This window comes from Carya illinoinensis, chromosome 1 (assembly GCF_018687715.1).
Source record: "Carya illinoinensis cultivar Pawnee chromosome 1, C.illinoinensisPawnee_v1, whole genome shotgun sequence".
Classification (NCBI taxonomy): Eukaryota; Viridiplantae; Streptophyta; class Magnoliopsida; order Fagales; family Juglandaceae; genus Carya; species Carya illinoinensis.
Genome location: NC_056752.1, coordinates 42,396,049 through 42,409,918, shown reverse-complemented (window position 1 = coordinate 42,409,918; position 13,870 = coordinate 42,396,049). Strand labels below are relative to the sequence as shown.

Here is a 13,870-nt window from a genome sequence, read left to right as displayed (position 1 = left end):
AAACAAAGCAAACCATCAAATTGCTTTTACCGTTTTATAGTTTGGGCAAGCGAAAAATCTCATTCCAGGATTTTTTGACGTGTGAGATATCTTTAGTGGTGTTTTCAAACCACACCAATAAGTTGGAGATTCCATGCCAAAATCATTAAGTACAGATGATGATTGAGATGCTGACATGACTGATTCTGAAAAAATGAAGAAAATTTGTGCGTGTGAGAAGTAAAAAAACGGGTTCTATAGCAATAAATAAAATCTATGAAATAGGAAAAGAATACCCATGTTACCAGTAAAGTCTACTGGTTTTATTGAGGTTCTTTTCAGAATGTGCAGCCACTGGGAACTTACATTCCAGTGTTTTAAATCATCAAGACATCATTATGTTAACGCGGGGGGACCTGCAGTAAGGTTTAAAACTCGAGCCAATTGAATAAAAGGATATCAAATGAGGTAAATCTAGAATTTCTTTCCAGCTATAGTGAAGGTTAATCCAAATAAAGTACATAAGATCTGGAGAGATCAGGAAGAAAACTTTCAACTCCTTTGTAGAGTTCATTAAAATATTTGTGTACTTCGTCTTATATATAATACACACAAAAGAGGAAAAATAAAACTAGTTGTGAAGAAAAAGTGCCTGGCCACTAAGAATTCTTAGATGAGAATTTTGAGTTTTAAGATTAAATATTAAAATATTATATTTTAATATTATTATTGTATTGGGATTTGAAAAAGTTAAGAAAAAGTTAAATTGTTTATTATATTTTGTATGGGAATTTGAGAAAATTGTAATGATGAGATGAGAATTTTATGTTTAAGATGAAAATTCATTGTGGCCAAACACAACCACAGCTAGTTCTGTAAAAGGGGTAGGAAAGAGCCTAATTATTTGCATATATGTTTGGGCTCAGGGGTCAACTTCAGGTAGTTAACTAACCATTTAATACTACCAAGTCTCATATAGTTAAAAAAGGGACTGATGTAGATGGTGACTGTAGCTTCTTTGATAGTGTGTTGACATGGGTTGTGTCAGTACAAAGTCTTATTTTGTACAGTTTTTGTAAAGGAAGTTACTCAAGATATTTGCATGAGCCCAATCTGGCACACACGACCAACATTATCCCTCTTTCTTGTCAATTTACATGGGGACACCCTAAGAACCTTCAACCATGATTAGAGAGAGATAGTGTGTTAGGCATGTTTGTCATTTTTCACATGTGTGAATGATGTGGGAGTTGTTGACAGAAGAGGGAGGATAGCAAATATATATTCATATAATTCAAGGCTATTGTTTAAACACCATTGGGTTCAAACCTTAAATGGTTTTTGAAGACCAGATCTGAAAAATGGCATAAACATAAATGAAGATCAGCTATTGAAAGCCATAATTCAAACAATCTGTCTAATCATAAACCAGAAAAAGAACACAAAAAGGATTAATGATGAAACTTTAATTGGAAGCCACCTCCTTGTTAACACAAACACAAATCTGAAAAATTCTGGAAATAAAATGCCAAACAATATTCTAGCAAAACTTAATATGCTCTATTTGTATGAATAAGATTTGTTTTTGATAGGAAAAACAATCTTAATTAAAACACTTATAGATTTACAAACTTTATTTACATAAGTTGCATGTTACTGACCATCTCAAACTTGTTATAGGAATGCTGAAGCTAAATGTTGCTTTTGTGTTTGACAGATATCACCCACTGACTCCTATAGACACATGTGAACAGATAAATTAGGAGTACATTTAACCTGTTGAGATAAAGTAACCAACAATGGTGATAAAGGAAAAATCTTGAGCACACCCATATCCACAAAGACACCTAAAGGTTTGATAGAGCCAGAGGCGCACTCATTTGCAGTGGAAGCATGACAAAATATGCATTCAATATCTAATTTGTTTATTTATCAAAAATCAATATATATATAATGGTTGAGGAAAAGAACATACCCAATTGACTGAAATCAGAAAAACAAAACCTTGATAAAGCTAAAGAATCGGTGTGGCGTTGGGGCTTATGAAGAACTTCATGGACAAGAAACTATAGAACACAGAAAGTCTACTGGCACAATAACCTAAACACCAGTAGAAAGAATATGATAAAAAAAAAAAGAAGAAGAATAGCTATTCTTTTCCATCTTAAGAATTTCAAGAACAACTAGCTTAGAATAAAAAGCTATCCACCAGTTACTCCACACCAAATGGAGCACAAACAGAACAGAAAGAGAGACTTCTTGCTAAAATGGTAAGGAGGTACCTTGCAGTTTAAATCAATTGCAAATTAATATAAGAGAACATTATCTGCGAATTTTAAAGTTTAAAATAATAAAAAAAAAGTTAGTGAAATTGGCTTCAATAACAGCAAGCATTAAACTACAATCAAGCTCGAAAATAAGAAGAACTTGCCGAGGAACATATATTGGGAGCAACAATTGAAACAAACAAGCATCAAAAGTCCTCAAAAACTTGTCAAGTTTATGAAATGAAATGTTGCAAGTCAAGCAGTTCTGTTTGGATCAAACTGTGAATCATTGAATGCTAGCCTACAATTAGCCAAGCAACAAAGTTGTGAATATCATTTGTTCATATCATATCACAGTATTCATCACAATAAAATTGTGATGTCAAAAGTAGTTTTGTGAACGAGAATGTGCAAACTAATAACCTTCAAATATTTAAAATATACATTGTTTTAAATAAAATAACAGTTAGAAATTAGACAAAATAAACGATACATTGTGATGAAGGAGCTTGAACTTATAACCTGGATGGCGAGTAATGTCAGATTCTTCCTGAAGCATTTGCAGTTCCTACAAAGAAAATGACATAAGAACTGAATTTCACCATTAGTTTCTACCAAATACAGGGAGCAAAAAATAATGAAGCAAATAGAGAAAAAAAAAATTATTTTGCCCAAGCCCTAGAATCACAGATTATTTACCTTCCCACAGATCCTAGGGATTCGAGTTGGTGGACTGAGGGTGGCTTCGCGTCAGTGGACTAAGGGCTTCGCGTTGGTGGACTTAGGGACCTAGGGCATAGGGACTGATCTCCTCGGGAGGGCTGAGGGTCCTGGTGGGGAGGGTTGCGGAACCTAGTTGCTTGACTTCGAGGGCTGAGGAGATTCGGGACGGGGAGCTTGTGCGAGACGGGGGGAGAGTGCTGTTATACTATACGAGAACCGAGAACACACGTTTTGGGAGAGAGGAGGGAACTCGAGCGCCCAGTTTCTCAAGAGTAACGCAAGAAATCAAACGGATGAGGAGATTCGGGAGGGGGAGTTTGTGCGAGACGAGGGGGACAGTGGGGGAAGACTGTTGGTATACAGCCTGTAGGGGGATTTCGATTTCTTGCGTTCGGGAGAGAGGAGGGAAACACGAGCTCTGTTTCTCTTTCTGAAAAATCAAATGTACGAGAATGCTGAGGGAGGGAATGTACAGCAGGGACATTTTCATCATTAATGCACGCCACGTATAGTGTGCGCCCGGCTGCTCCCAAACAGGAACTGTTCTCCCATATTTTTCCATGTTTAAAACGCAAAAGGCAGCTTCAATGTTTTTTTTTTTTTTTGTAACAGCAACTTCGAAAATGACCAAAGAGGCATGACACTCGATTACAGATACAGTAAAAGCTCGAGTTTGGCAAGCGTACGCAAGACGCGCCCATTGGTCCCTGACCCTTTTCCCTTTCCCAGCCACTCTCGCAAGCATTCAAAATCACTTCAATCTTCTGCGTCTCTGCCCTGAGTTCTTTCGGCCAAAGATGGAGAACATCCACAGGCCCACAATCATGGTCACCAACGACGACGGAATTGACGCGCCAGGTCTCCGAGCCCTGGTTCGCGTTCTCGTTTCCACGGATCGCTACAATGTTCAAGTCTGCGCTCCGGATTCGTGCGTAACTGTTTCCATGTTCCCTCTGTGCATATATCTATTTGTATATCTATGGGGGCGTGTTTGTGCTCCCGTGGTAGTTATTATCTTCAACTGGATTCTTGAAATTCTAAGCTCTGATTATTTTAATTCTGGCCTCGATTTTCAACGCTCATATATCTATTACGAAAGTGCTCTGCCTGCACGAACATTCTTGCCTTGCCAACAGATTCGATGGCTGTGCTGTAAATAACGAGTCTTCTGTGGCCCTTTTGCTGTTATTTATGTCGATGTTTCTGTGACTATGAATTGCGCAATAGCCTATAGCATTATCACCATTCACTTTTGTTTTATTGGAATTTTCATGTGGAAGTCTTTGTTTGTGGTTGAGATCATGATGAAGGATAACCGTTTAACCGGTTTTCTTTCGATAATATAATTGTTTTAGTCTGACTGCTTAGTTGTATCAGATGTGATGTAAACGGAGCTTCAGGATGATTTAATAAACTAATTTATTAAATGAACTTCTATGCGCTATTGTGCATGGTAGTGATGGTACTATGTATAATCTCTGTACGATCTCTTACTTATAAAAAAATAATAATAATCTCTATATGAAATCACGTCTCCAAAAGCGTTCGTGTCAGCCTGCGAGTTATTGTTGTCAGTTGTGTCAAAATAGCAGAAATGTTTCTAACTTTGGATACCAAAACCCATTTTTATGAACTGAGTTTTCAATCTGGAGTCATTTACTGTCATTATCGCACCACTTTCAGGGAAAAGTCAGCTGTTAGCCATGGTATCACTTGGCGTCACCCAATTTCTGCCAAACGAGTACATATTGATGGAGCAACAGCCTTTGCAGTTTGTGGTATGTAGCGTCTTCCATACTCCACTACTTCCAGTGTTTTCAATTTTGAGCTAATATCACAATCTATTTTTAGCTGGTGGAATCTGCACTATCACCATTGGAAGAGCATGTTGAATCAGTAGAGATATTCCGACTCTTATTTAGAGTATAAATTTTGTGATATAATTTTACTATGCGTGATCACTTTTGGTAACTTCCTACTGCTGTGTGTGAGCTGGAACTATTTCCTTGTAATTTTTCATATATTTGTAGGAATTCAGCACCATAGGTGATTAATGAATTTCTTAAAAGATTTTTTTTTTCTTTTAAACATATTATTATATTTGTAGAGGAGAACAAAGAGATTAAGGTAGTTATAATGAAGAGAGTATGGCATTGAAAAACACAAATGAATGCTGTATGGATAAAACTATGGATCTATGATTATACTGTAATGAACTCCATATACCTCTAGCAATGTGCTTACAGAATTCACCCTTCTTGATATCATCTTCTAATTCATCAAGTGGGGTATGTCTCACTCAAAACTATTAGGCCCTAAGAAATGATCAACTAGTGGAGATCATTGTGCTTTTAACCAGTGTAGCCAGAATTATGATGTTGACAGATAGGGGATGATCCGCCCCTTTTGATCCTGCATTCCTCTGATGGTTCTTGATAAATATTCAAAAGGCTCAAGTCTTGGATATGATTTGCAGGAACTCCGGCTGACTCTGCTTCTTTGGGAATCTCCAAAGCACTCTTTCCTACAATTTCTGATCTGGTAATCTCTGGCTTTACTTATATGCTTAAATTGTTTGTCCCTAGTTGTGCTTTCAGCTGACTTGTTTCTCTGTTTGGACAGCGTAAAACTTCAATACTCTTGTCTCTCTCTCTCTCACACTCTCTCTCCCCAAAACCTCAACAACGGGTCGTTGGGACTTGAGATGATTACTGCAAACACTTAAAACTCAAATTAGAATCCATTCGACTAGACATGTGGTAATTAAAGTTTTTTTTTTTTTTTGTTTCGCTACTAATGTTGTCTCTTTCTGCACACAGGTGGTCAGCGGCATAAACATGGGAAGCAACTGTGGTTATCACATGTTAGTCTTCCTTTCTGCCGTCTCTTTGAAATTTTGAATTGTGAAAATGCCCCTCTCTCTTTTCAAAATGAAGATCTTTCTTAAAAATAGAAAGGGAGGAAGAATATGGGACAAGAATCTTCCCTTTAAAGAGCCAGATAAAGGAAATGTAAAAAGGATACCTGAATATAAAGTCAACACAGTCTATATATATCTTGGTGTGTTTTGTTTTGGACTTCTAATTAATTGAATAAGTTTGGATTTGTGACAGAGGCTGGTTTATATTCTTCGAACACTATTACAGTGGTTTCATTGTGCTTTTGAATGACGTGGATCTGTGCCATTGACTGCTATGAAAAAAATGGAATGACTCTGTTATCAAAAGACTTTCTCCTAGCCCACCTGATAACGAGGGAGCATGTCCTTCCAAAACTGTTGAAAAGAGAGATTGAAATGATCTAAATCTCATGAAACTTTAAAAATATCCATTTTTAACCACTTTCTCTGTTCAAGTAGCTAGTGTCTCTGCTAGAGTTCAGTGAGTGGTTAATACTGTGTAATTTATTTCTTTGGTCGGTTATGCTAATATCTTTGCTGATTATTTTTTTGTTTGGAATTCAGAGTTTACTCTGGCACAGTTGCTGGTGCTCGAGAGGCCTTTCTCAATGGTGTACCTTCTGTCTCTATATCATACGATTGGTATGTAAACATGCATGTATGCCAATAGTCCTAAATACACACACACACACACACACACACACACACACACACACACATTTCATGGGTATTTCTTTTACTAGTTCCTGGCTTGTAACTAGGTTCAGTTTTTGTATACTTCCTATTACTTGGCTTTACCCTGCTACTTGTCTCAATAAAATTTCTTGTTCATCAAAAACAAAATTTCATGGGTATAATAGGAGTTGAGGCTGAATATAATGGACGTGGCAACAATTATGGTCATTATAGTCTTTGGCTAAAAACTCTTTCAGCTTTCTTGCATTTCATCCTTAAATCCATCTTACTATCATGGTAAATAGTTCCTTTTCTCCTAAACTAGTGATCTGTGTTCTTAACATTCAGGGTTGGAGGTAAGAGCAATGTTCATGACTATACACTTGCTGCTGAGGCTTGTTTACCGATCATAAGTGCAATTCTGGATGAGATCAAGAATCGAAATTATCCTCATAGATGCTTTTTGAATATTGATCTACCAACAGATGTTGCTAATCATAAGGTAAATTTAAACTTTTTTGAGCACATATCACTATTGAACGTTAATTTTAAGAGAATATATGAATAGCCATTGTTTTTCTCATAGGAAGTCATTTCTTTTTAAATTATGCAAGAGAGTAGCATATCTAGAAGGTTGAAGAAGAGGATAACTTTAGGACTAGCGTTTCTGGAATATGTCAGTTCGTCTGATCATTTTAATGAGTTTTTTCCTTAGTATTTTTAAACACGAGTTAGTGTTCTGTTGAATGTGATGACCTGACGCAGTTATGTTAACCTCATTATGCAACTTATAGGCATGTATATATTCATGGATTAGCCATGTAGCTTTGTGTGATCTATTAGGAACTCCTTGAACTGTTTCATGATAAGAATGCCAGTGTTTCTGTTGGGCATTCACTAAGTGAGATTGTAATGTAATTTTGGGTTGTCTCATGTGCCTTAAAAAGGGGTATAAGCTGACTAAGCAGGGTACAAGCATATTCAGAATGGGATGGACACAAGTTACTTCTAATATGCAAGGAGAAAAAATGGCATCAAATATGACTATGGAGTTTAACTCAGAAGCATCAGCAGAAACTCAAACATCACCTATATCGCCAGAAGATCCTTTGTTCAGGAGGGAAGTATGTGCATTTCTTTATCCATCTGCCTCTATATATTAAGAATTCATTGTCCATTTGTTTGGCCAAGTTAATCTTACTCTGATATTCACTGAACTCTTGATGCAAATTTTTGATTACTTAAAAAATAGAAAAGATATCCACTGTACTCTTCTGTGTTTGCTTTTGCTTGCCAATTTTCTGCTTGAAAGAAAACATGTACTTTCTTTAACAAAGAGGACGAGACCCTGTAATTTTATTAGTAGCGAAGGAATACCATGGTAACATATTAAAACATTCTTCGAACATGACCAAGATGCACCCACCTATGCCAAACTTTATCTAATTGTGTAACAGAACAAAACCGTAATTTATTTACAACATGAAGTTGACAAGCCTATGTCATCTACCCTCAAGATTCTTGTTACTTCTTTTGGAAAAGCACTAGTATCTAGAAAGTTTTCTGTACAACCTCTTGCCCCATGTTTGGCCAACCAATGAGCCACCTGATTGACCTCCCTATAAGTATGACTTAGAGTTATCGTAAAGGAAGCTGCCACGTGTATATTCTGCTCCCAATCTCCCCTAACATACTGATGAACTCCCTGTTTTGATGACCGCCAATGCACCAGCGTAGGATCTGTTTCCATGTCCACCGTAAACAGCTGCAAATCTTGGCATAAAGTTAGCCTATCCAACAATGCTCGAGCCTCTGCCCTAGTATTTGTATTCCAACCATAGTGTTGAAAAGAAAATATGTACATTTCATACTTCTGCCATCTTCACGTTGCTCAAAATTTGTTATATGTCATTCTGTACTTCAAACTCAGTACAAAATGCAAGCAATCGATGCCATAATGCGATATGAATATCAATTTCGCCCTGATATTTGAAATAAGTATACTGGCCAAGTTCACCAACATAGCCCGAAAACCTATTGACAAAACCTTATAGACCTGCAAACATTGACTCGATCAAGGATTATTCTTCAAAATTCGGAACAACAGAAAGAAAAGATATGAATGGATGAATGAATGAAAAAGGCTTTGTCTGTCTTTGTTTGAAGCATAAGCTTCTCTCTTTTGATCATGAATACTTTTAGCTTTCGTTTTATAACTGATTTTCAAATCACAAGTTTGTTGAGAGAGAGAGAGAGAGAGAGAGAGAGAGGAGAACATATTTACTATTGATGTTATTACCATTGGTATCATAACCTTTGGTGGTGAAGATGATGGTGTAAATCTATGGTTTTGAACACAAATGACTTTGTGGCGTAAATGTACCTGGTTGCCGGTCATGTGAGTCTCACTTGGCTTAATTTTGTTACCTACTTAGCCATTTTCAGTTCAGTCTAGACCATGAAGGGTTGAATTTTACTACTTGAACAATGAAAAATTTTCATGTGTTATGGCCTAAGAGTTGAAGTGTATAATCCAAGAAGGAAAAATTTAGGCAATCACGCCCGCTAATAGAAAGTGGAGGGAGGGCTTCATCTTCATGAACCTGAAATACAAGCCCTAAGATGCGACCCACTCAGGATATTCTATAGAAGACAATTTCTTTTCAAGGAAGAGAATGTGATTGTGTTGGATGGTATATTAGATTTCGCATCCTTTTTTTTTTTAATATATAAATTGTCAAACCATATCATTTCAGCTATTTGTAAGATTGTGATCTATATCATTTCATTTAAGAGAAATGATACTTGCAATCCTAAGTGTGCAAGCGCTGCGTAATCACTTTGAAAAAAGTGAATCACGGGACCCACGTGAAAACAAAATTAATTTTTTAATAGTGGATTTCACCCTTTTTCAAAATGACTGCATGACGCTTGCACACTTCACAGCTGTACGTAGCGTTACTCTTCATCTAATGACTAATGCTTTTGAGGATGACATCTTGGAACAAAATGAGCGTGTCAAATGTGATTGCTGAGTTACTTGTTATAAACATGCAGGAAAGCTTTGTTCTTTTTAGAAAGCCCTAAAAATAATACAGAGGAAAAGTTTCCTGATCTTTTGCTTGATATTTAAGTGTATCACTTTTTTCTGTTTAAATTCTTCATATATAACTCTGCTTTTCAAATGTCGTAGGTGATTGGTATTGAACATGGCGACAATGATACGGACCGCCGGATTCTTCAGGAAGGATATGTATGTTTCTATGATTGATAAAATTTATCTATATGGTTTTATTTCAGCCCCAATAAATTTGATTGAAAAAAAAACAGAGAAAAAAAAAAGGAAAAAGAAAACCAACCATCAGTAACTTGGTATCTTGATTCTATTTCAGATTACTGTCACTCCTCTTGGTGCCCTTTCACCTGCAGAGAAAGATTCTCATGCCTTCTTTCAAAATTGGCTACCAAATGTGGTTGTCCACCCCTCTTCTTCATCCTTATAATGCTTATGTCCTTCTTGTTGTAAGTAACTGCAGCCTATATAATTTTCCCTTTACTCAAGAAAATTGAGGGAACGGCACTATCACACCATTGCTTTTACATGTTTGGTCGTCAAACTTCATAATGCTTTGATGTTGGTTTAGGTATATAAGTTTAATGTGTTTGCTATTTATTTGATGGCTTAATTATAAAATATTAGTAGCAGCACCGATTTTAGCCCAATCATTTCGTGCTAATGAAACTTTATATGGTTATCAGGGAATCGGATTGTGATACCTTAGAGTTCCCTATTCCAATTCTAGGGGTGGATTTCGGATCTGTGGAATATCATTCTTGTGGAAATGAGCGAGTGGGGTGGGAAATATACACTACCATATCTTCAGTTCGGGGAAAAAAAAAACCATTTTATACCGTAGTTTTCACAATTTCTACATTTACAGTAGCGTATCTTGAGTTCAACAGAACCTTCTTGTACCCATTCATTGTCTCAAATTCTACTTTTTCTCCCACAAAATAGATATAAAAAAGGTCTCATTCTAACCTGTTTGATAGTTTAAGTTGATGATAGTTGAAAGAATATGCTTAATTATCCACAAGAGGCGATGGTAATCACTACCTTTCTGTTTTCACTGGACGAAAATACTGAATTACACAGGATTATTCATTGTTTTAATTTTATTGCTAGGGCAAACTCAAGAAAGTAGAGCTCAAATAATTCCTTTGGATTCCTCTGCCAGATGATATCATCTTTCATTGCCCCCTAAGAATGCCAGTGACGCAGCGTCCGGTTCGTAGCACGTGCATCTCACCAAAAGGATCTGGGATGCCTCTACGAACACATTTGTATGGTTAACAATCCTATGTATGCTTTTACTTCTCTATATATTTACTTTGGTCGTAGCTTTAAACTTGTCTAAATTTCCTATAGACGTGGATTAGAATTTCCGTAGAACAAGCTACCAGCGTATCGCCTGCCTGGATTTGTACCAGAAAACATGCTTACGCAAGTACATTACGGGATTCCTAAAAAAAAAAGAAAATAGTGTTGTTTTCGATGATGAATGAAGTAAGATGAGCACGCGATTGTAACTCGTGAGCAGGACAGAGTTTTAGCTAACCTGTTTGACCAGATATGGAATGTTGGATTCTCCAAATAAAAAAAAATATAGGAAATTCAATTACACGACTTTGGAATGGTAGATAATGGTTTTCAAAGGCTCGTACATCTTATAAAGCTTCCTGAAGGTTGAATCTACAGGTATAGAGCGCGCGCACAAAAAAAAAAAGAGAAAAAAAAAAAAAGAAAAATGGTTTTAAAAACTAATACAATATGGTGGAGTAGTTGTACTCAAACACTACCTAAATAGCTTACGAAGTATGGGTAAAAGTTCAAGTAACTGGTGCCTGCAAATGGCACAAGTTTTTAGCATAAAACATATTGGGTTCCTTTCACCATATCAGAGAAATAAAAGTGTAGGGTTCATACAGCCTCACCAAAGTTTTTCCAAATCTCCTTTTTATTTTTATTTTTTATTGGCTGACCTACCTTACCTTTTCCTTCGCAACCAGACATTTCTTGAGGTTCTCAAGACCTAAAATCACACCAACTCCATTTGTTTTTCATATAATTTTGCCACGAGGACTATTATTCTAATCACATTTCATCTGTTTTTTTATTGTCTTAAATTAGATATGTTTTATACGGCCTATCATTGTAATCATTATGTTTTGTCAGTTTTTTTTTTCGAAGGCATGTCGACGAGAACTTTGTTGAATCCCTACGTGGCACTGGAAAGCTATGTTTCAACGTTCTTTACTTATTTTTTTAGTATCTAGGAAGAAAATCAAGAGCGCTATTGAGATTGCTTTAAGTTGAGCAATATCAAGACGTGAAAACATTGTCGGTTTTCCGTCGATTCTGTAGTTTTCATATGTCATCGTCAAGAAATTTTAGTCCCCTAAACTCTAGGGAAGGAAGAAACAAAGTGGCACCTCAACCACTGAAACAGACGAAGCAACAATAGGAGGCCTCGTAGAAGTAGAAACGAGTTATACCTTCAGCCTAATATGCATCTAGAAATAGAGCCATTAACTTTCCCCACCCCCCACCTCCCTCACCAAAACCAAGAAAAATAAAAACATAGAGAGAGAGAGAGAGAGAGAGAGAGAGAGAGAGAGAGAGAGAGTTATTAGGCATATAGAACATGTACAAATAAAAGACGTTTCATAAACACGGATGGTCTCGTATGCTAAATAATGCGTATCTCATATGGCAGGGGAGGGGAAGGGAGTAATTGGGGTGCCCAAAATACACAAAAAGAAAATATTATAATTTTTTTTTATATGAGTGAAGATGTCATAAATATTTTTATGTACATAGCTGAAACTTGACAGAAAGGGAGAAGTGTAAATAACTTGAAATTTCTCATATTCTGTCAACTCTGTGCATTGGCGCCCTCATTTTTTAGGTTGCGAAGGTGCATTAGATTCCACTAGTATTGACCAAAGGACATGCACATCTTCATAGGGGCAGGATTTGACATCCTCATACAAAATGTATATCCCTCTTCCTGAAAACCCAAAAGCAAAATCATATAAAAAAGATTAACATATAGGGAAGAAAGTAAGAAATGCATGCATGAAAAGGATCCAAAACAACACCGAAAAAAAAAATAAAAAATAAAAAATAAAAAAAGAAGAAGAAGAAGAAGAAGAAGAAGAAGAAGAAAGCCTTGTGATTCTGAGAGGAAGGGAGAAATGACAGTAGTTCATGTGTTTCCAGGAAACCATATGGCAATGTGATTAGTACAAAGACAATATTAGAAGCAGTACTTACTCTTTCTTTGAGCTGAATGCAGGCGAAACCAGAGCTTCTTGACTGGAGAGAGGAGGGATTGAAGCCACCCCATTTAGGAGAAGTGGGTGTGGAGTCTCATGTGGGTTAAAAACAATTGGGAGGAATTTAAGACGAGGGAGACTGTTGGTTTTGCTTAGACAAGGGTGAAGAACATTTTTAGGTCACAGTTTTCAGAGACATTTTAACATTACATTCCCTTGCAGACTAATCATGCGTATCACAGTTTGCTCTTGGTGCAATGTCTCTTTCAAACCCCTTTTTGCCTTGTAGAAGAAGAAGCCTCAGCCACCCCACCAATCACCAGTGCTTCTCACACTTGCACCAACACAATAACCTTTTCCTAGTACCCATTTTTCACTTAAAAATACCTTCCACCTCAGATCAGATTTTGGTGATTTTTTACCATAATTATACACATCCTTGGGGTTCCTTGTTTTTTCTATTTTGAGTCACCTCGTGTTTTTGAAGAAAAGACAAAGCTTTCCTTCAAGAGTCTCCTACAAGCATGATGATGTGTCTGTCTTCCATAAGTCCACCTTTCCCATTGGGGGCGGGTGCCTTAGAAGTGTTTTGTGTCAGATGTAGCTTGCTGACTCAGACATTGGCTCACTCATGAATTTTGGCGTGTCATGCTTCTTCTTTATTTTTAAAAAAGTTACACTACTTTTGGAAGATATTGTCTATTTCATGAACAAACTGGGCCATTACCCACAATTTAGATAATGTAAAAGGTAGGGGGACGTGCGGAATTAGATAAAATAATGCAGAAACATACAAATTTCTAGAAGATAACTATATCTATCGAAAATGAATTATATTTCCTTTTCCTTTGTGGTACTTTATTTACAATTCTAGTCATTTTAGATGAACAATGCCTTTCGTTCTTCCATTATTTTTCTAAAACCACCCGTTGGGATTGTTCCATTTTGTAAAAAGGAAAAGTCTCACTTCTTGAATTAGCAAGTTAGC

General features: G+C 36.5%; 1 protein-coding gene and 1 long non-coding RNA gene across 3 annotated transcripts; one reads left to right on the top strand and one right to left on the bottom strand.

Annotated features, from left to right (window-relative positions):
* The first annotated feature begins 3,595 nt into the window (after positions 1–3,595).
* Positions 3,596–11,161, top strand: LOC122275234 (5'-nucleotidase SurE). Of its 2 annotated transcripts, none has more exons than XM_043084224.1 (10): positions 3,596–3,897; positions 4,653–4,747; positions 5,446–5,510; positions 5,789–5,832; positions 6,433–6,510; positions 6,892–7,045; positions 7,491–7,667; positions 9,737–9,796; positions 9,936–10,065; positions 10,782–11,161. In XM_043084224.1, exons 1-9 carry the CDS (start codon positions 3,767–3,769, stop codon positions 10,044–10,046), a joined length of 915 nt encoding a protein of 304 aa, XP_042940158.1. In that variant the 5' UTR covers positions 3,596–3,766; the 3' UTR covers positions 10,047–10,065; positions 10,782–11,161. The 2 variants fall into 2 exon arrangements, with proteins under 2 accessions (XP_042940158.1, XP_042940153.1); XM_043084219.1 differs by having other exon boundaries at positions 3,597–3,897; positions 10,730–11,161.
* A 1,088-nt stretch (positions 11,162–12,249) lies between these two features.
* Positions 12,250–13,205, bottom strand: LOC122275250. Its single transcript, XR_006228514.1, has 2 exons — positions 12,881–13,205; positions 12,250–12,614 (listed from the first exon to the last, which is right to left on the bottom strand). It is a non-coding gene; the product is annotated as an uncharacterized LOC122275250 (long non-coding RNA).
* Between the last annotated feature and the right edge of the window lie 665 nt (positions 13,206–13,870).

Excerpts from the sequence above, each read along its gene's own strand:
- LOC122275234 (XM_043084224.1), top strand. The coding sequence starts at position 3,767 with ATGGAGAACATCCACAGGCCCACAATCATGGTCACCAACGACGACGGA. Across the intron at positions 5,833-6,432 it reads AGCAACTGTGGTTATCACAT|AGTTTACTCTGGCACAGTTG; the intron begins GTTAGTCTTCCT and ends TTTGGAATTCAG. Across the intron at positions 7,668-9,736 it reads ATCCTTTGTTCAGGAGGGAA|GTGATTGGTATTGAACATGG; the intron begins GTATGTGCATTT and ends CAAATGTCGTAG.